The following is a 20,089-nucleotide window of genomic DNA, read 5'->3' as shown; positions in this document are numbered from 1 at the left end:
CAGCCCATCCCAGGCTGCCCCGTGCGGGATCAGCGCCCACCGCCTCCCGCCGCCCGCAGCGGGGCTGGGACCGGGGCCGCCGCCCGGATCGCCACGTGACAGCCCGGCGGGGATAATAAGCCGCAGCAATGAGCCGCCCTGGGCTTCTCCGAGGGGTCAGCCGCAGGGACCGACAGCAGCAGCCACAGAGGGAGAGAGAGGGAGAGAGAGGGAGAGAGAGGGAGAGAGAGTGAAGGAGGGCAAGGGAGAGAGGGAAGCAAGGTCACCACACGTCAGCACCTACCTGACAGTTTCAGCCTCTGCTCTCAGCAAGATTCGTCCATATTCACTCCCTGTCACCTTGGAAAAAGGAAAAAAAAAAAAGAAAGAAAAGAAAACAGACACTGCTACCTCCAACCCATCAGCAAGTAAACTCAAATTGTAGTAGAAGCCTCAGCAGCTGAAGCTGATCCCCCGGTAACATGAACAGCATGAACCAGATAGAAACAAACATGCAGTACACCTATAACTATGAAGAAGATGAGTACATGACCCAAGAAGAAGAATGGGACAGGGACCTGCTCCTGGACCCAGCATGGGAGAAACAGCAAAGGAAGGTCTGAAAATAGTGTGTTTGTCTGTGTGGTTCTGTACGGAATGATGTCCTCTCTTATTTCCATGCTGTATCTGGAATTGTCAGGGCCGTGCAGCAAGGGGTTCTAATAAAACATATTTGACATTGTATAAAACATGTATATAATGTATAGTTGCTATGCCATATTTTGAGGATAAAGCATTTGCTGTTTTTATTCTTAAGTGAAACCTATGTCAGATGAAAATGATTTATGAGAGTCAGGAGGTTTTTTTTATATTGCACTGGAAATATCCTGTCAGTATTGCTAGATTTATGTATTAATGTTTCAGTAATTTTTAACTTCACTTCCTAGGTCCTCCTTTCAGAAAGCAGACTCTGAATTGATGTGTGCGCCTGGTGGATTTTGAAAAAGAGTAAATTGCAATTATAAACAGGGAGATGAACGAGATGGTTCAAAATTGGTGTGCAACAGAACTTTGCAATATTTCTGAGAGCAGACTGAGAAATCACTTTTGAAGTTGTGATCTTGCAAGTCAGCTCTTAGTAGAATATACTCTTCATTCCAGCTGAATGATCTGACAAGGAAAGTATTGCCTAGAAATACATCCAGGCTATATTTGGAAAACTGTATTTCACGATTAGGTTCCCACATGCCAGTTCACTGTCTGGGAAAAAAACAGGTCTGTAAATATATTGGAATATACTGCTGTGTAGGAAATGCGTCTTGCCTTTTAGGTGTAAGAAAACTATTGAGCAGTTTGATACTTTAGTAATATTTGCACTTCTAATTTCAGAACACTAAGTTTTAAACAGCACATGGAAAAGAGAGATGAAATATTGTAGAGGATTTGTTACATTCTAATTTGAAAGGTGATGCTGAAGTCACAGCTGACAGATCTGGGATTAAAAGGTTATCTGCTGGTTACAAGAATGGAAAAAAAAGGGAGGGAGAGAAAGACAGTGCTCTGGACAATAAGGTTGAATATGTATTCTGCATAGCTGAGCAGCTCACTTCAAAACCTAAGTAGAAGGTGCCAGTTAAGATCTTAGGAGAGAGTCTGGCCCACTGTTGCAGTCACAGCTTCTCTAAAAGCTATACTATAAATGTGTAGCTATAAAAGTAAGGGCTGTTAGAATTGTTGGGGCCAGGGGGTTTGCTTTTCCATTAAAGTTTGTAGAGCTGGTATTTTCTGCTCAAATTTAGCTTAGAGTCTCCCTGCTTCTGTGAGTTTTAGCTGGTTTTATTAATTTTCTTACATTCACACCTGTTCGGATCCTGCTGTATGAATATAGTGGGAGAAGTTCTCTAAGTTGAAGTTCACTTTTCTTGATCTACCAGCTGCTGCAACTCCTAACCAATAATTAAGTTGTACTCATCAACACTGACATTAGTTTTAATTTGACACTCTTCAGATGGTCAACTATGTTTTTCTGTTTTATAAGGAGAATAGAAATTATCTTAGTGCTTAAGTGCTTTAGTGATTTGAAACTGTGCTGCTGTAAGAGGTTGTGGCTACATCTGATTAGGATTCAATTGTCCAGTATTTCAAAGAATGCTGCTTTCAAAAAAAATTGGACAGATTACTAGATAGTCAGCACTCTAATGCAGTTTTCCTTCAATGCAGACAAACGATCAAAAGTAAAGAGGACTTGGATTAGGAAGATGTTTTTATGTTTACAGTAAGTCTCTTGACTTTTACAGAAAATCAGGGAGTAGCTATACTACATTGAAAATTTTATGTTTCCATTCCCTGAACAGACAGCACTTCAGCAGAAAGTCAGATTTCAACATTGATAAATTAAAGCAGACTCTGCTTTACTTCCAACTTTATGTTACCAGTTCCCTGGGTTTAGTTTTAATATTAACATGATAACATATATAAATAAAATTTAGGAGTGGGGATCCTTACTCCTTGTCTTGGAAAGGAGTCTGAATTATTATTACATGAAAAGTACTTGCATGTTAAAGGGTTGGTTAAACCTTGTAAAATTTTAAGGCTTCTATCTTTCCTAATTCGTGCTAAGACAGTGGCAGAAAGCGCTTTCTTAATTCCTTATTTATTAGGAGAAGGTTGCAGGTACATGGGCACAGATCTTTGTTCTAACTGGTAATATAATATTGAAAAATGATCTCAGTGGAGCCCTGGCAGTTGGCAGCATATATTTTCTATTAGACAGTCTTGGATCAAACCAAAAATAAATGCCATTGTTTCTATTGTGGGCTGCCCTCTCCAGACTTGCCATTTCAGTGATATGCCTGGTATGAAATCTGTCAACAGATGCTGGTAACACATGATGACGTCCATAGGATTACAATGGATGTGACACCTAATTATAACCATGGAGTGGAGTATTATGGTCTGCTGCAATCCAGGCTCCTTGGTGGTCACAGATGCCCAAAAAATATGAAGTACACTATAGGAAAGAAAGATGAGCTGTGGTTTAGCTCTGTCTGAATGTGAGCAACAATTCAAATGCTTTAATTGAGGTAACATTTAGCCTGTGTCAACTCAGGAAATCAAGAAAATACAACAATTCAACCATTTGCTGCAATAGACACTATTGGCAAAAACTTAAACAGGATCATATGATTGGGCATTTCCAGCAACAACTTTAAAGAAAGACTAAATAACAAAAACAAAAAACCAAAACAAACAAAAAAACAAACAAACAAACAAAACAAAACAAAACAAAAAAAACCCCAAAAATTGTATTTTGAATGGACATCCTGTAGATGTCCATTAGTAGAAATGGATAGTAGATGTCCAATAGTAGAACAGACACAGTAGATGTCCAATAGTAGAAACTAATTAAAGAATTATGGCCTTGGTGTCTTTTGAACCTGTAGATGGGTACCATGAGATTGGAAACTTCTACAGTCTGCTCCTTGACCCAGTACACTTCCCCTGCCCACATGTGCCTAAGCAGTGGCTGAAAGATCTATGGGAGTGTCCCCTTGTTTCTTCAGTACACAGAAATAAAAAAAAATATTGGAAGTACTTTTGGAAAAGTCTGTCCAGAGAGGGTGGGATTCTCTTCTTCATTCTGCCCCGTAACCCTAGACAAGGTCAAGTCACCTCGTTTTTCCCACTGGTAGAAAGAGGCTGGCCAGTGATAGTTGTAAGAACTGGTAGAAGTGGTTTGTTCTATGGTCTGTCAGACTAGAGATCACTTGTCTTTCAGCCCCTACCCTGCTGGACTGGAGCGCAAACAAAAGTCATACTAGCTTATAGTGGAAGGCTTAAAACATGATTTCTCTTTTCTCCATAATAAATATATTTTTCCATAATAAATATATTTCTCCGTAATAAATGTATTTTTTATATTTCTTAAGCTTCAAAAAAAAGGCTCAACAAATTCCACAAAGCTTTTGGTTTTCACTACCTATATCTCAGTATAACTAAAGGGGACATAGGGAAATGCAGTGTCCCTTAGCTTAGGAAGCCAAGCACAGCAGTGCTACTCAAAATGTGCACATACTGTATTTTTGCAATGTTTGATCTGCCAACACTGCTTAGTCAGCCAGGTGTTTAATAGCACTTTCTTGTTTGTAACTTTTGCTATAAATAATTATAGGAGTGAGTGTACTTTTTTAAACTTTGACATGAAATGTGTTTTGTTAGCTTTCTAAGGAAAACTGTGAAAAAAGTGTGATCCCTTCTTCAGGATAGTTGTATTGTAACACACTAAATTGGCTTCACATATTTAATATGTGCCTTCTGCAGTCATTCAAATGTGTCTGACATTATTGAATCAACACACGTAAAGAAAGAACTGGGAACATTTTCCTTGCCTTACTGATATTATTATATGTGGATGATCTTATTCTAGCTTGCTGTGTGGCCCTGGTACCACCACTTTGTTAATGCAGAAGGGTTTTAATGTAGGTGTCAATGTAATTTCTGACAATTTTGATGGTTTTTTACACTGGTATAGAATAAAGAAGAAGATTTAGAATATTTATTTACCTTGATATTGCCCTCTTTGTGAAAGCAAATCTTGATAACGCTGCACCTTGTGCATGAGTGAGGACTTCAGAAAAGATTCTCAAGGAAAGAAGCTGTATCTTTCCAGCCTTCAGAAGTACATATCAGATTACATTTTCAGTGTGACCTATAAGGATTTATCTGCATTACCTCCTTTGGCTGGTAATACAACTCCTGTTGTCCTTGCAAGTTAAAAAAAAATGCATTTGGAAGACACATGTATGGCAAATTATTTGGAAGAAGCTATCAGGACTGTGAATGATGGGCAACATCCTTATTGTTGTAGTGTTGCTGCAACTTCATTAAGTTCGGCAGATTTGAGAGGTTCGTTGCAGCCTGAAAGAGAAGTTGACCTTGTGTTCAGTCTGACTTCAGTGTCTATAAATAGAGTTAGACTCAGTGTCCCGGATTTACTCTGAAGTTTGCCTGGTCTTCTGTGGATGGAATCTAAATTGATTTCTTATCAGAAACCTCTTCCTGTAAGAATTCTACTGGTGTGTGAGAAGGCAGATATAGTGGAAGGAAACAGCTTTGTTCTTCAATGGAGGAGAGAAATAACAGAGCCTCAATGAATGAAAAAGAAATGTAAGGCAGAAAGAGGTTGGCAGGAGAGGCTGGATGCCAGCAGCAGAATTCAGTCCTGTAAACCACTCCTCACTTCTCCAGATTGAAATAATTGTTGTACATACTATAACAATATCTGCAATGTGTAGAGGGAATTCCAGCCTAGGTCTTCCTCTTTTACTGAGATTATCTGGAAATAAAATTAGCTTGATTTTTTTTTTTAAACCATGCAAAATTCTATCCTTTAATAATGAGCCTTGACATTAGGTTTCATTGCACACACAGAAACCATCCACCTCTAGAGGGTTTTTAATGAGGTGACACTTTTTACCCACTTGGAATACCAGTGGGATTGTTGAGAAGGCACACGGATTCTCCTGTGCGAGTGAGCAGCATGAACAGGGTCTGGATGTGAATGTAGGAGGTGTGGGGGAAGCAAAAGGTACACGCCTTTCTAAGAGAGTATGAACCTTCAGATTACTTGTTCCTTGTACTTACCTGTTAACTATGGGATATTTCTTATAAAGATGAGGGTACTAAGTTGAGTAGCTTTAGGACTAGTTTCAGGAGGGGATTTATTATGCCAGGAGGAAAATCATCCAGACTCAAAAATGGAATGATAATGGGAAACCCATGTGCTATGATAACATATGCCATATCATATGATGAGTCCTACACTGCAATTCTCTCCCTCCCTTACCTTTTATGCAGATAATCAGGATGGTGTAGGTGTCTTGGAAGTTCTGTTGGTTGAAATGCAGGAGTTTCTATTAGTACTAACAATTAAAAGAGCAAACAATTTCACCTTTTTTAGACTTTTTTTCCTAGTATTCAGCAAGTACTTGGCTGTCTTCTATAGAATAACAATGTCTTGCCAAATGATAAAGGCCACTATAGATGCAGAGTGCACCTTTATGAAACATGAAGTTTCAGCACTCCAAGGCCAAATGCTCCTCCAGGGGCATCAAGAATTTTCTTTTCAAACAGTGGATGCCAAAAACTCTAGTATTAAGAACAGACATAGAACATCTCTTGTTTTCTTTTAAATCCTGAGTGCTCTTCAAGTGATGATCTCAGTGGTAAATGGCCCCGTATGAGATCCAGCTCAGAACCTAGTAGTCAATGGATGAACTTAATTTTTTTTTTTCTGCAACAGCATGTCTTGATTTTTCAGGATCTACTGTAACTGTCCCAAGTATTAGACACTGATGCAACAGAAGGCCATAGAGTTGCAGTTTCTCTTATCCTATGAAGAGTTGCCATGGGGGCAGAAGGAGTCTCTGTAGAAATATGGGATGTGTTTATGGCTTGTTCTGTACAATTGGCCTCTTTGAGATTAGTGCTTGTTAAAATAGTAACATGTTAAATTCCTCTTGCTGATGTTACTTGCATGGAAGGGTGTTTGAGAGGAGCATGCTGAAAGGATAGTGAAACGATCATATTTTGTCAGTGTGCTTCATATTTTGTCTTGGAAGCTGTCAATTTTGTGTGCAGACCTGAATACTGTGGTGTGCTGGTATATGAAAAAAAATTCAAAGAAAAGTATTACGAAATTCACTTTACTCGAAATTATTAAGTACGTAGTTTGTTTGAATGGGAAGGTTTTCTTTACCAATACTAAGTGCGAGAAATAAATATATTACTCAATATTATGTTTTCTATTTAAACTCAAATGAACCTCTCAATGTTGACCTGTTCCAGGCTCTGTATGCGTTTATTAAGTGTTGTCAAATTGATAACTCCTACAGTCTCAATTCAGCTGTTAATTAACCCCCAGATATCTGCCCAGAACAGAACTGTATGATCATGGAAACAAATTATAAGGACCATTTTGTAATGGGAAGCAAAGGCTACCTCCTACCTTCATGCATAGATACACACCACAGCCTCCCCATAAATTTGTATAGTAAAATGTTTGTATGCAGATGTGCTGATCCAATTAGTAAGACAATAAGGATTGGAAGAAAGTATGGATCTGAGTGGGTTTCCATAAGCTGCGACCAAGGTGATTAAGAGCTAAAGAAAAGCTGTGTGTTAAGCAGTGGACTTTGCTATAATCTCTTGTGGGTGGGATGTCTGCATCTTGCTTGAATCTCTGGGTCACTGGAGCGCTGAAGAGAGAGGCTTGGAAGACTTCTGAGGGTTTCCAGCCCTGAGGCTGCAGTAAATAGGGAATCCATGCTCATACAATTGATTGTCCTGTGCAAGCAAAAGCAGGACCGAGGTATATTCTATAAACTAATGAATCTCAATAAGAAAATATCATGATCACACCATCAATATCCAAATCAAAAGAAAACATCTCTGCAAGATGAATTTCGACTGCTTTTTGCCAATGGGGTAACACAATTCAAGATGTTTCATCGAAGAGAGAGTAATCAGGCATTGGAATGGGCTGCCCAGAGAGGTGGTGGATTCACCATCCCTGGAGATTTTTAAACGCAGATTGGACGTGGCACTGAGTGCCATGATCTAGTAAATGGACTGGATTTGGACCAAGGGTTGGACTCGATGATCTCGGAGGTCTTTTCCAACCCAATCGATTCTATGATTCTATGATTCTATGAAGCTCTTCTGTCCTCTTACAAGTAAGACAAAAGGAGTTTCATCACTATGATGTAAGAATTGGATATCAAAGGCCTAACATAAATTTATCACTATTGCATAACTTCTGATCTATTTAATGATTTTTAGTTTAGGTAAAATTTTCTGTATTGCACTATGCAGTTCTACTGAATTAACTTCATTGAGACTGAACATCAGGGTTTTCTTTAGTTGTGAATATCTATCTATATAGATATTGGTAGTAATTTAGAAGTTGTACTGCAGGCCCTGCTTACAGAAAAATGCATTGCATTTGTAGCTGGAATACAGGTGGACATGATGCAGGAAGAAACATGTCAGTGAAATAGAATTAGATGGGAATTTGTACTGCTTAGCTTTGTCCCAAGTAGAAAAAAGTCACTCCCGTATGTTATTTTATATCCTTGCAAGCAAACAAATATAAAAATGCTTACACAGTTGGCAAAGTTGAGTTAGTTTGGATGGCTTTACTGCCAAGCATAATTTCTTCTGAGCTGTAATTGTTGGAATAAACAATTTGTAACTGATGTGGTATTCCTTTACTGTGAGCAATGAAAAGTTGCTGACTCTTGAGTCAATATGACTTTTATGGCTATGCGTTCTTTACTGTCAGCTGATACCACAAGGAGAATGTATTCACATCAAGCACTCCATTTTTTCCTAAATTAAATTTCATTCTTAATTTGGGGTGATTTTCACATCTTCAGTGTTTGAAGAACATAATTTCATGAAATTCTCTGATAAGGATGTGTGGCATTTGTTCTTATATCACTGGATTTGTTGATTTTAAATATGCCTCAGGTTGACAGACTTGATGCATAAACGTTATCATAACTAAACAGGTCCTATACAATGCTCTATTTCTACATGAAACTGGGCATGTATTTAAAGATAGAAGTTACCTCTTTCCACGTCATTTAACCAGCAAACACGATATTATGATCACCCTCTCTGTCTGTTTCTGTATCGAGTCTGTAGAAGCTCTTCCTGCTGGCAGTACAAGGAACACTTCAGTACAGATCAAGACAGCATGGTCCTAGTAATCCTTGAACTACTGGTGTGAAAAGCTTACAGAGCGGGTGTTGCTGCTTTGCAAAGCAGAGCATCTGCAGAGACAGAGGCAAAAGACTTCGAAGTGCAATGATCTCTGTTTATGAAAGTGTCCTGCTTGAAATGGTAGCTTGTAGAAATGTACTTCATGCTTTTGAAGGCTTGTCCAGAGGGAAGCAGGTGACAGTTGTTTGGCTGATTTTTAGTTAGTTTATATATTTGGACCTAAAATTTCTGTGTGCACACAGGTGAGAAAATCAATCCTAAATTTGTCCCAAATGAAAGAAGGGACACTACTGCTCCTATGTCTGGTCCCGGTTTTCCCTGCTTTGAATTATAATGGCACATCGCTTTATATCTGTCTATCTCTATCACTGTCTATCTCCAAAGCAGCGATTGTAATACCTATGTTGCTGGCTTTACAGATGCAAGTGCAAAATGTTTATTGCACTTGATATGAATAAGATGTTCCGTTTATTTCAAATGCTTCCTCCCAGCTGCTCTTAACTGCCAGAATTCCTTCAACTTGAAATCTGATGTTTGTTCTTATTTCTCTTCAAAAACTTGTAAGTTAAAGAAGTCCAGCCATCCATTACTTTGATAACTTGCAGAACCTAATTTAGAGCAGATGGCTTCTAATCTTAACTGCCCCCCCGAAAGAGCTTTGCTCACCCCCACTACCATACCAGGAGTCCGTGGAAAGTGACTACCTTCGTCTAAAATTAGCATCTGTGGTTATTCCTTAAGCATCTAAGGAAACACTCATATTTTTTATAGGTGTTGAACACCCAGGCATTTCCACTGACGTCAGGAGGAACTTCTGTCTATTTTGCACCTTTGAAAATCAGCCTGCTCTTTTGGCACTCACAGAAAGGCTTAGCCATCTAGCATTAAATGATTTTTTTTAACTCCGTTTCATATTTAATCTTGACACTGGTGTAGCTTTTCACTGCTGCAAGACTTAAGACATTGCGCTTTTGAATGTGAAGAGAACTAGTACCCAGCTGCATTAAATACAAATTTTAAAAAAAAGCAAAAAACCCCAAACACCCAGCCATAAGTAATTGTGTAGCTCTGGGGTATTATTTAACCTAGAGGAGTTTCTTTGGGCTATAAAAACCCTCTATAGTCCAAGCTCATCTCCAGCTGTACTCTGGAGAGTAGTTCCACCACACGTTTTCTTTGGCAGACTAACTGACCACCTTTGATTCTGCCACTATCCATGGACTTCCAGTCCCCTTCATTTGCTGGTGCAATGATCTTCTGCTATATACCAGATCACTGAAGAAATTTGAAGCGACTCTCCCTCTTCTTACTGCTTCTAAATCCTAAATCATTTCAATAATGTAGTTTGCAGTGCAGCCCCACAGGCAGCTATATCTGCGCATGGACATATTATGTATAATGCACTTATCATCCATCTGGCATTAATACTGAAAGACAAGCAAAACACCATACATGAGGCTGAAGTTGGCTTACTTTCCATGACCAAGCACAGGTCCCAGCATGGCTCCTGTTGAGAAATACGCTATAAATAAAGAACTGTGTGTTTAATTGATGAAGCAGCTTATTTATCACAGACACTGTACTGTCTAAAACACTGATGTTTATGCCTTCAGCGGTTCCAGTCATCATTGTTTATTTACCCATCTAAGTTAGGTGCTTTAGAACAGGCTACTTTGTTAAATTTCTAATTCGTATATAATCAAGACATCCTGAGTAGTGCTTTGCTCTTTAGTCTGTTTTTGTGAAAAGCTCAGTACTTTAGGAACCTAAACCTCACTAAAAATTATTTAGAAACGCTAACATTTTTCTGAATTTTCTGAAAGTTTGCTGGCTTACAGGATATTCTATAGCTAATGCCTCATTAAAAAATCAACCCAATATGTTTCAGTAGTATCTTTTATTGCAGAAATTAGCAAATTCTTTAAAAAACAGATTCTTAAAGCAAGCATGAAATAAAAATTGAAATTTTTTTAGTTGTCAGTTACAATAGTAAAGAAATTCACATGGGCAGATTATATGCTTTGTGTATTGAGAAATATTGCATTGAGTAATCCGGCATATATGCCACAGAGGAGCTTTTGTTGCATAGTAGGGAATTAATGTATGAGGTTTTCCTTTCCGTATAAGAGTCTAATTTGAAACTGCAGTTTAGATAACAAATGAAACTAGATTTGGTTATCTTCAAAGGTACTACATAACAGTAGTTATGTAGCAAAGATAACATTGACTGTGTAAATATCTTGGAGTCTGACTATTGACATATTTTTCCCATCATTTATTGGTGTCAGAGACTTAAAGATGTGTGTGTTGGTGAGTGTAGAATTGAAAAAAACTTTCAGTATCTGTCAGAAGACCTGATTTTCTGATTATAGAAGTGCTTCAGAGAATGTTGCTAAGTTGGATAGGAACATAGTTTTATCCCACTCTGATTCACTATATTGACCAATTTATAATGGATTTACTTACTCACCTGACAATGTAGTATATCATTATTGGATAAAGATAGCATGGTGAAGAAAATCAACAGAGAAAGCAAGGGAAAGACATTTGGAAATCCAGTCAACTAAATCCTGGATTAGCCTACTTGAATTAATCCTTCTATTTCCAGAGGGCATACCTTTAGTTCCTTCCATACTGTAATGTGTAAATGTTTCTTCCGTTTCACCCCAATAGTATTTGGTTATTAAAATATGTATCTCTGAAACAAAACTGTTAGCCAACACTATCTGTGATAGTTCATAAGCTTTTGGGAAACCAGGAGGAGCACTGTAGGGTAGAGTTGGTAGAAGAGGGACCTGAGACTGGAAATAATAGAAGATCCTGTCTCTTTATTAAGAAAGTTTATTTGACACTGATAGGGTAGTGGCAATGCACGTTCTTTGTTTAATATACTGGAGAAAAAGCCCCAGGCAGTATAAGGGGCATTGACTTCACCTTTAAAGCACACCTGCAGATTTGTCTCTTGCAGATTACCATGTTTTTGGATTACTTATACTTCATTTTTAACTTTCCACACGGAGAGGCAAATGTAGAAGAGATTATTCTTTTCTTCTCTAATGGTGAAGGAGTGGCCAGTTGGAAAATACGGGTGGAGAGAGAAAACGGTGGAATGGCTGGTCTCAAATATTTTATCATTGCTGAAACGATTCCCTCCAAACCCGTTGGCGTATTTACTGCAAATCTTTTTCTGAAGAGGCTCTCTAGTTTGCTGATACTCTTGTGAAGTAGAAATGCTGAGCATGAAAGGTGGTGCTCCATAATTAACTCATTCTGAGCCATGTAGAAATGGGTGAATTTCTTTTGACCCTATCACATTTCAACTTTTGGTTGGATATTTTAGTCCCATGACATATGAAATACCTTTTTCTATCCTCGTGTTTCATGGTTTTTCAGAACTTAGATCCAAAAAGAGCTCCCTAAATATTGCTCTTTGTCTAAATAGCGCTTACAGTGAGACCTCCCAAATATCACTTTGCTCAAAAGTGATCCAGAAAGCACCAGAATGCAAATAGGTCTCAGTTCTGTTACTTCAAAAGTATTGGGAGGTGTCTAATTTTGTCCACTGAAGATCTGTATCTAAAAGTCTTCTGGAGAGCAAGACAGAGGGTGCATGAAAAAGAGATATTTGGGAGCATGCTTCAGTACATTGGACTTTCTAGCAGAACCTACAACACCTTATGCTCTTCAAGCTCTCTGCTCAGGTTCCTAGTGTCATACTTGATTGGTTGAGGAGAGGTATTTGGACAGCACTTTAAGATATGAATATATACCTCTGTATAAATGCAAAGATGCAGTCTTTATTACATGGGTGACAGAGTCCATTAAAACTTTTATAAGAATGTGTACAACATTTCTTTGCTGCACTCAACTTCGTGCAAATCTATTTTAGTGCAGATCTATTTAGTGGCAAATCTATTTTAATGCCCTGACAACTGGGTTTGAACTAATTTATTTGCAGATATGCACTGTAAGGTTCTGTGGTGTAAAGTGACCGGGAATGCTGTGTAAGATATTAGTTGCTGTAGCCATACTACCTCAGGTTGTAATGTCAAGCTTACTTGTTTTTATAGGGTACATGCAAGCTCTGCAAAGTGCAGTGTATTGGAGCAGAGAATATTTGGTTAGTATGCTCTAAAGTTAGCTTACCCTATTAGAGGAAAATACTGTTATGCCATGCAAATAACTGGCAGTCCTCAGAGGTCCAGGCTGAATGCTGTAACGCTCCCAGTCATGCTGTGTAGGAGTACTGTGGTTCTGTCAGAAAGTCCTTGTGGGTGATGCTTCTCTATTTCTGCAGATTTCAGTAGGAGGCATTTTGAAGAGCAAAATTGGCAGTGTTGCATGTATAAAAAAAATTACCATGATCTGTTAATTGTTGAATTATTAAATGCTAGAAACCATATGGCCTATTGAAAGAGATCAACGTGTTCATAAACTTTTCCTTTGAGGGAAATACAAAATGAACATCTGAGAAGAAAAGAAAGCAAGAGCCATTGACCAAAACAAGATTATTCAAAACTTTACATTTGTGTTGTTCCTTTAATTCCTTTTTTTGTTTGTATTTAGTTTTGTTTTCAAAGCTTTACTCCCATTTAAGAACTGTGTTCTGAATATGCTTGATTCATAGATAATTTTTCACCAATATTTGTTTTTTGAGGATTATGAAATAAAAGTTCTTTTGCTTGCTACAGCATTTTAACTTTGCAAAATGTATATGAGACTGTAAAATACACTCCATTGTGAAGATTAACAGAGCCCTTCTGATATTGCATTTAGAGCTCTCAGTCCATGGGACATATTTATATTTCACCTCTACTGTGGGATAATGATTTGGAAAATACAAAGTGGTTTTATAACTTGAAAGAAGGAGTACAAAAAGCTGTGGAAGAGCAAAAACTCACTGTCCGTCTTTTCACTCATTAGAGAATGCAATTTAATATGGGGGCTATTGTAACTCAGAAATTTGTTAGTAATTTTAGAACTTTGTTTACTTCACAGATTATACCATTATTTACCATTCTCTAGTGCTAATTTTGTACATTGAGAATGTGCGTTGAGTAATGGTGTGTAAGCCGGAAAATCCAGAGGTATTAATTCGGTTATGACAAGGTACTAACATACCTGTTGTTTTACATAAAAGGCAAAGAGAGTAGAGTCATCAAAAGGTAGGGTATAACTGTAAATGATGCCATGCATACTGTTACTGAAGTAGGAGGGAAAACGAAGAGGTAAGATCATTGCAAACTGAAAGACCCTGCTCCTCATTACTTCATCTAGCTAGAATGAATTATCCAGGGCTGCCGTAATACAGCTGGACATGCACATTTAGGCAAAGGATTCTCATAGTGTATTGCCTGAATGCTGTTTGTGACCATCTTTTTTCAAGGATTCATGCATATAATGTGAATGAACAAACTGCAAAAATAGTCATTCACACCCAAGAGAAAGTTGACTTGCAAACCCCTGACCTTTGTCACTGCTTAGCAAGGTGGTGAGATTATTAATTAAAAGTCTCAGTGTTGCAAAGCCTTCTGAGTGGAATATTCTAATAGTCCCTGCACCCCAGCTCATGATGAAAGATAGCCTTGTACTGAAGATGGACTTTTAATTTATTGATTGGGAATGTGTGGCTGATGGGAACCTTTCACTTTTAGGTCAGTATTTTGAACCCAGGCCAGGTGAATAAGTGACAAGGTTGCTAACACATGCAGACTGTTTGGTAATATCTATGAGGTGAGTTGTACACTCAGTTTAGCTCTCGGGAGGACAGGTGTCCCCATCACTTAAACCACCAGAAATGGAAGCTTCATTGGTGGTGCCCAAAACTGACCTTATTAGTGAGAGGTAGGGACAGTGACTTTTCATCCTAGGGGTGAAAGCTAAAAAAATTCCTGTATGTGAAAATGCTTTCTCAGATTGCATCTGTGGGGTTACTCACAGTCATTGCTATTCTTAACAGTTCCCTGAGCCACTTCTTTCTCCATACTGGAGAGGTTGGCACATTTCAAAATTTACTAAGTATTTAAGGAGGGAAGGGTAACTATCATGTAACTATGTTTACAGTAGTAGGTAACTGGTTTATACTAAATAACTAGATTTGCTTTTCAAGACTTTAGGTGATAGAGAACAGATGCTGAAGATGTTGGTAGTTTTTGTTGTTTTCCATCTGTTCACAGTAGGTTCAGGTTTTGGTTCATTTTTTACAGTTCTTTATTTACAAGGTATTTATAGTTTTGTTAACTTTCTAATCTTTCTTGCTACTATTTCTTTATTGGACTTTTTTTCAGGGTAGTGTTTGAGCATTTCATAAGCAACAGTTAATTTTCTACTGCAATAGTGGAATATGGAGGCTTTATTGTTCTCATTATCCTTGAATACAGAAGTGGAACACTTAAAAGTACTCAGACATGCCTAACATCTGCTCCCATCGTTGTTAAAAGGATTATAGTCCCATATGAGGAATCATGGGTCATAATTTGCTCAGCATTTAGGACAGTAAAAACATTTTTTAAATTCCTGTTTTAAGTGCCTAAAAGACTGTTGCAAAGTTGGGGAGAAAACACAGGTGTCAGGGTCTCTTCTCAAGGATCATAATACACACCTCAAGAAATGTACATACCAATAGAAGAGATCATGGAATCCGCTTTCATTTTAATTTGGTTTATGTTTAATTTTCTGTGAACACTCTTCTACCTATTGACTTTGAATCTCCTTTCCCTCTATCCTGTTACATTTTTTCAGCTTTGTTTCATTATTATTCTCTGTCATCACCTACTACTCTCTTTTTTCCCAATATCCCTGACAAATCTCCAGTATTAGATTTCTTTTTGCTACGGGAAATTAAAGGGTCATACGAAAGTAGAAGAGGGAAATGGGGATCACTACAGAAAGAACATCCTGACAGAAACAAAAATTACAGCTATCTGTTGCATGCCAAGCATTTGGATTTCTATAAGGGAGTTGTTTTCCACTGAGTGACTTCTTATTTTGTAGTCTTTGGATAACTTATGTACCTAAGTTTTAGGGCTTCTCAGACACAGAATCTGGAAGGAAAAACAGTCTTCTTGCTCTTCTCCCTTTTCAAGGCTGTGGTGTAGATGTCAATTAGGATGAGAATCTTCCATGAACAGCGTGGAAAGTATTACTGGGAGAATCAAGGAAAGCATTTAGTCCATTTCTATACTTTTAGGCAGAAGCAAGTATGCTCATGCTCTTTTTTGACATTATTTATCCAACTTGTTCTTAATCATGTCCAAGAAGAGGGTTCCGCATTTACCCAGCCAGTCTCTTCCAGTGCTTCACTGCTTCTAGAATTAAAGATTAATTTAAAGCTTCCTCTTGACCGTCTGTCTAAAATTCTGTCTTCAGTGAACACAGAGATCTGATTTATTATCTTCTCTTTTCTGACTTCTTTAATGCTCTCTTTTCAAACTTCTCATTTATTTTTGTGTTTAATTTTCCTCTTTGATAAAGAGATGGTTGCAATAGATAGATAACATAAGAAGTCTGCTTCTGTAAAGTCCCGGTGTGGGGACCTTTAAAATACTCTACCTTAACCAGTGGAACTAGGACAAATGGCTAGAGTTTAGGTAGACAAAATCATGATCAGAGGACATCCATGTACCTAACTGCAGGCTTAGAAACGTAGTACAATGTAAGTTTTTGCTTGCTTGTCCTTAGAAGTTTAATTTTGAAATATAAGATTGGATTTAGCAAAAATTGATGCTCACTTGCCTAGCAAAGTTTCCTACTTTTGTGTAAACAAAGTATGCCAAACCTTTTGTCACCTACAAGACTCTGTTTCTCCGTTTTTTATTAAAATTGACATTTGTGAATTTGCCAGGGACCACTCTGGTCTGCTTAGTGATAAGAATCTGTAAAAGAATACTCAGAATACTCAGAATTCAGAGAACACATCAGAAGTAGACAGCAGTCTTTTTTTTTTTCCTGACAGCTCCTTTGTCTTTCTAATTCCTGCCTACAAATTGGGTACATTGCAGTTATGTTGTAAAGATAAGAATGGGTAAAGGTATCCTACAGTTTTTATCATCATCATCATCATCATCATCATCATCATCATCATCATCATCATCATCATCATCATCATCATGGGTAGGCTTCCCGAACAAAGATTTGGGAAGGGCTCTACCCACACTTGTTACAAGCATGCTGGAGGCTAAAAAGGCCAATATGAGACAGACAAGTCTGGTTGCAAAAGGCACAGCTGAAGGACTCCTTAGATGGTATATTCTGCAAGACACGATTCTTTCTGCATTGTCTTTTCTCCTCAAGAGTGATCCTGCGTGCGTTCTCAAAGGAAGCAGCAGTGTCTCCAGACCTCCCAACTGGAGGCCAGAGTAGACCAGTTATGTTGATCAATATGGCCAAGGCTGAGATGTTGTTTCAGGGAGTCCTTGTATCTTCTCTTCGGGGCTCCTCTCTTGCGACAGCCAGTGGCAAGTTCACCATAAAGCAGGATCTTAGGGAGGCGGTGGTCCTTCATCCTGGAGACGTGCCCTGCCCATCGCAGCTGTGTTCTCAGCAACATGGCCTCAATACTTCTGACTGCTGCTTGTTCTAGAACAGATGTGTTGGTCACATAATCTGACCAGTGGATGTTTAGGATTGTACGGAGACAGCGTTGATGGAAGTGTTCTAAGAGCCACAGGTAGTGGCAGTAGATGACCCATGATTCGGGTCCATATAAAAGAGTAGACAGCACTATGACTCTGTAAACACTGATCTTTGTGCTTTTCAAACTCTTTTATGTAGTTTTCCGAAAGCACTATATGCCTTTGCTAACCTGTTGTCTATCTCTCCCTCAATCTTACCATCCGAGGAGATGAGGCTACCTAGGTAATTAAACTGCTGGACTGATTTGAGCTCTGATTCGCCAGTGGTGAGCTCTGATTTGCCAATAGTTTTTATAATGCAAGATAAAACCACACCCATGCTTTTGCTGAAGATTTTCGTTGGATCCCTCCTTCTTTTATTTCTGTGTTATTTTTTGAGCAAGGTTCTCTTATTTGCATGATTCCTGAAATTCCAAAAATGAAAAGTAGATCTAGACCAGAACTGTCCTACAGATCCTGAATACCTTTTAGTTTCAAATGGGGTTTTAAACATTGCGTGTTCTCCTACTTCTAAAATATCAATGGTTTTGTTCAAAAATACATTTAAGTAGGCAGAATTGTTTTAAACTAAAAAAATACTCAAGCAGACTACCCTATGGTACTGCATGTATTCTGAGAAGTCACATATTTGGATCTTACAGATGCTTGCAGCTGTAAAGCTTTCATAAATGAGTGTCATCAATAGTACTGAAAAAAGAAGGAGCTTCCCACAGGGAATAGAGCTGTTGGAGCATTATATTGATGATTCATCAGAAGTTTTACCTAAATTTTCCTGCTCAAGACTGATGCTTCTCCCTCACTTGTAAGGATGGGCTTATGTGCCTGAAAACTTCTCTCTCTTTTCCAGATATCTCAGGTGATCCAATAAAGATATCCACCTGCTCCTAATCAACCTAGCAATATTTTAACTGGTTTAGTCCCTTCAAAGACCTTGTAAAGCCTCTTAGCTTCCTTTCTTTCCTTCTTATTCTTCTCTTAAGAAAAAAAGTGAGGATAGTGCAGGTAGCGACCCATACTGAATTTCCCACGCATCTTGCTACCTCCTGAGTTTTCTTCCAGTTTAGACCAATGGAACAGCATTGATCTCCTCTGAAAGAAAGAGCTAATGTCACACACTTTGTAACAAAAGGTCAATAATCTTCTTGACATTTCTTGGGTTTCATTTTTGCCAAATGATTCTTGAGGGGATATTTACATGATCTGGGTTTTTTTGGTAATAGTGAGCGCTGTAAAACAGACGTTCAGTCATTCAGTACTGGACAGAGTTGCATGTTTTACAAGAAACCCTAGACTCACACAGGATTAGGCCACCTGCTTCGCGAGGACTGAGGTTTCCCCAGGCTCTTCCAGGCAAGCAAAATGCAGAGTGCCAGTAAGACATGTGCAATGTCCTGTGTGATGAATGCATCCCTTTGGTCACTTCTCCTATGAATGATAAAACTAAGGGACAGAGGGAAGTTCCCTTAGTTAGTAGAGCAGATCTGCTGACAGTGTGGAGTATGCTGGCATAGCATCTGACACCATCTGTTCAGCTATATGGATGGATGTGCTGGAGCAGGAAGGGCTTTCCCCAACATTGGATTTGGGGCCCTTGTGATGGAGCTTCTACTAACTTACATTGTGAGATGGTTCTATGCTTATCATTTCTGTTGTTCCCAGGAATTTGGTTTTGACATAGTGCCTGTGATTTGAGGGTTTCCATTTAGTGACCTTTTGCAACACACTAAACATTTTCCCTCCCTTAGCCTTCGTGGCATCCCTCACTGTGCTTTCACTCAGCTTCACTTGCATTGTTGCTGTGCTCAGGTGTGTTTTGTGTTAAAATCCTACTTTGCCCACTGGTGTTTTGACATGATTGAGTTGTACTGGTGAACCACCTCCCCTGTTAGAGTTATTTCTAGTATGTGCCAATGCATTTAGGCTTCCACTGCCAGGGGAAAGAAGAGCAAGAGGACAGGTAATAATAGTTCAAACCGACAACTAAGATGTAAGATGTTATTTATTTTCAATTCGTAAAAATATCCTCATGCACCTAATTATACTGCAAGTATAGCTTATCTAGATATTCTAGGAACAGCAGAAGGGTGCCATGTGTAGTCATTGGTTCACATCAAGCTAGCTTATAAAGGCCATGCAATTTTCTGCTGTGTTTCACCTTCATGCCTCTTGTTTTGGGAGCAGAATTAAACAGTTAAGAGAATGAGGGCCAACATGGACTGTATCCTAATCCCAGAGAAAACCCCTGATTCTGCAGTCCACTGTGTGGACACAGGAGCTAGGAGATCATGTTGCAGGTTCACAACTTATATTTTAAAACATGGATAACAGACAGATGGGAAATTCTTCAAGGGGAAACCTCAGTCTGGCCTAGTGGGAATGTTCTGGCAGAGCTCCTTCTGTAACACCCTTGCCGTGCACTCAGAGCCCAGTAATGTTCTGTATAATTACAGAGTGAATCACTGCATCCCATTTAGCTTAGAGGTAATGAAGACCCTCAGCTAACACAAAGAGAGGGGGAAAACTCCTTAGAAGAAGGGCTGTAAAGCAGTTTTAAGAAACAACTTTATCAGACTGAGATAATTCAGGATAATACATCTGTATATAAACAAATGTGGTTTTTTGAATGTTTGTATTTGAAGTTAATTTTAGTCAGGTGTGTTCTTCTGCTCTGGTTATTAGAATTTAAGGTCCAC

At 38.6% G+C, this 20,089-nt stretch overlaps 1 protein-coding gene across 5 annotated transcripts in view; it reads left to right on the top strand.

Moving 5' to 3' along the window:
- The first annotated feature begins 307 nt into the window (after positions 1-307).
- ACTN2 (actinin alpha 2) overlaps positions 308-20,089 on the top strand; it is a 68,421-nt gene continuing 48,639 nt past the window's right edge. For all 5 annotated transcript variants that reach the window (XM_039379079.1, XM_039379078.1, XM_039379076.1 and 2 more), the window contains exon 1: positions 308-596. In XM_039379079.1, coding sequence (XP_039235013.1) covers positions 462-596 — 135 coding nt within the window. In that variant the 5' untranslated portion in view covers positions 308-461. The remainder of the gene's footprint in view (positions 597-20,089) is intronic.

Source organism: Pipra filicauda, unplaced genomic scaffold, assembly GCF_003945595.2.
Source record: "Pipra filicauda isolate LSUMZ 115617 unplaced genomic scaffold, ASM394559v2 scaffold154_size2910363_pilon, whole genome shotgun sequence".
Taxonomy (NCBI): domain Eukaryota; kingdom Metazoa; phylum Chordata; class Aves; order Passeriformes; family Pipridae; genus Pipra; species Pipra filicauda.
This window is presented reverse-complemented; position numbering and strand designations above follow the sequence as displayed.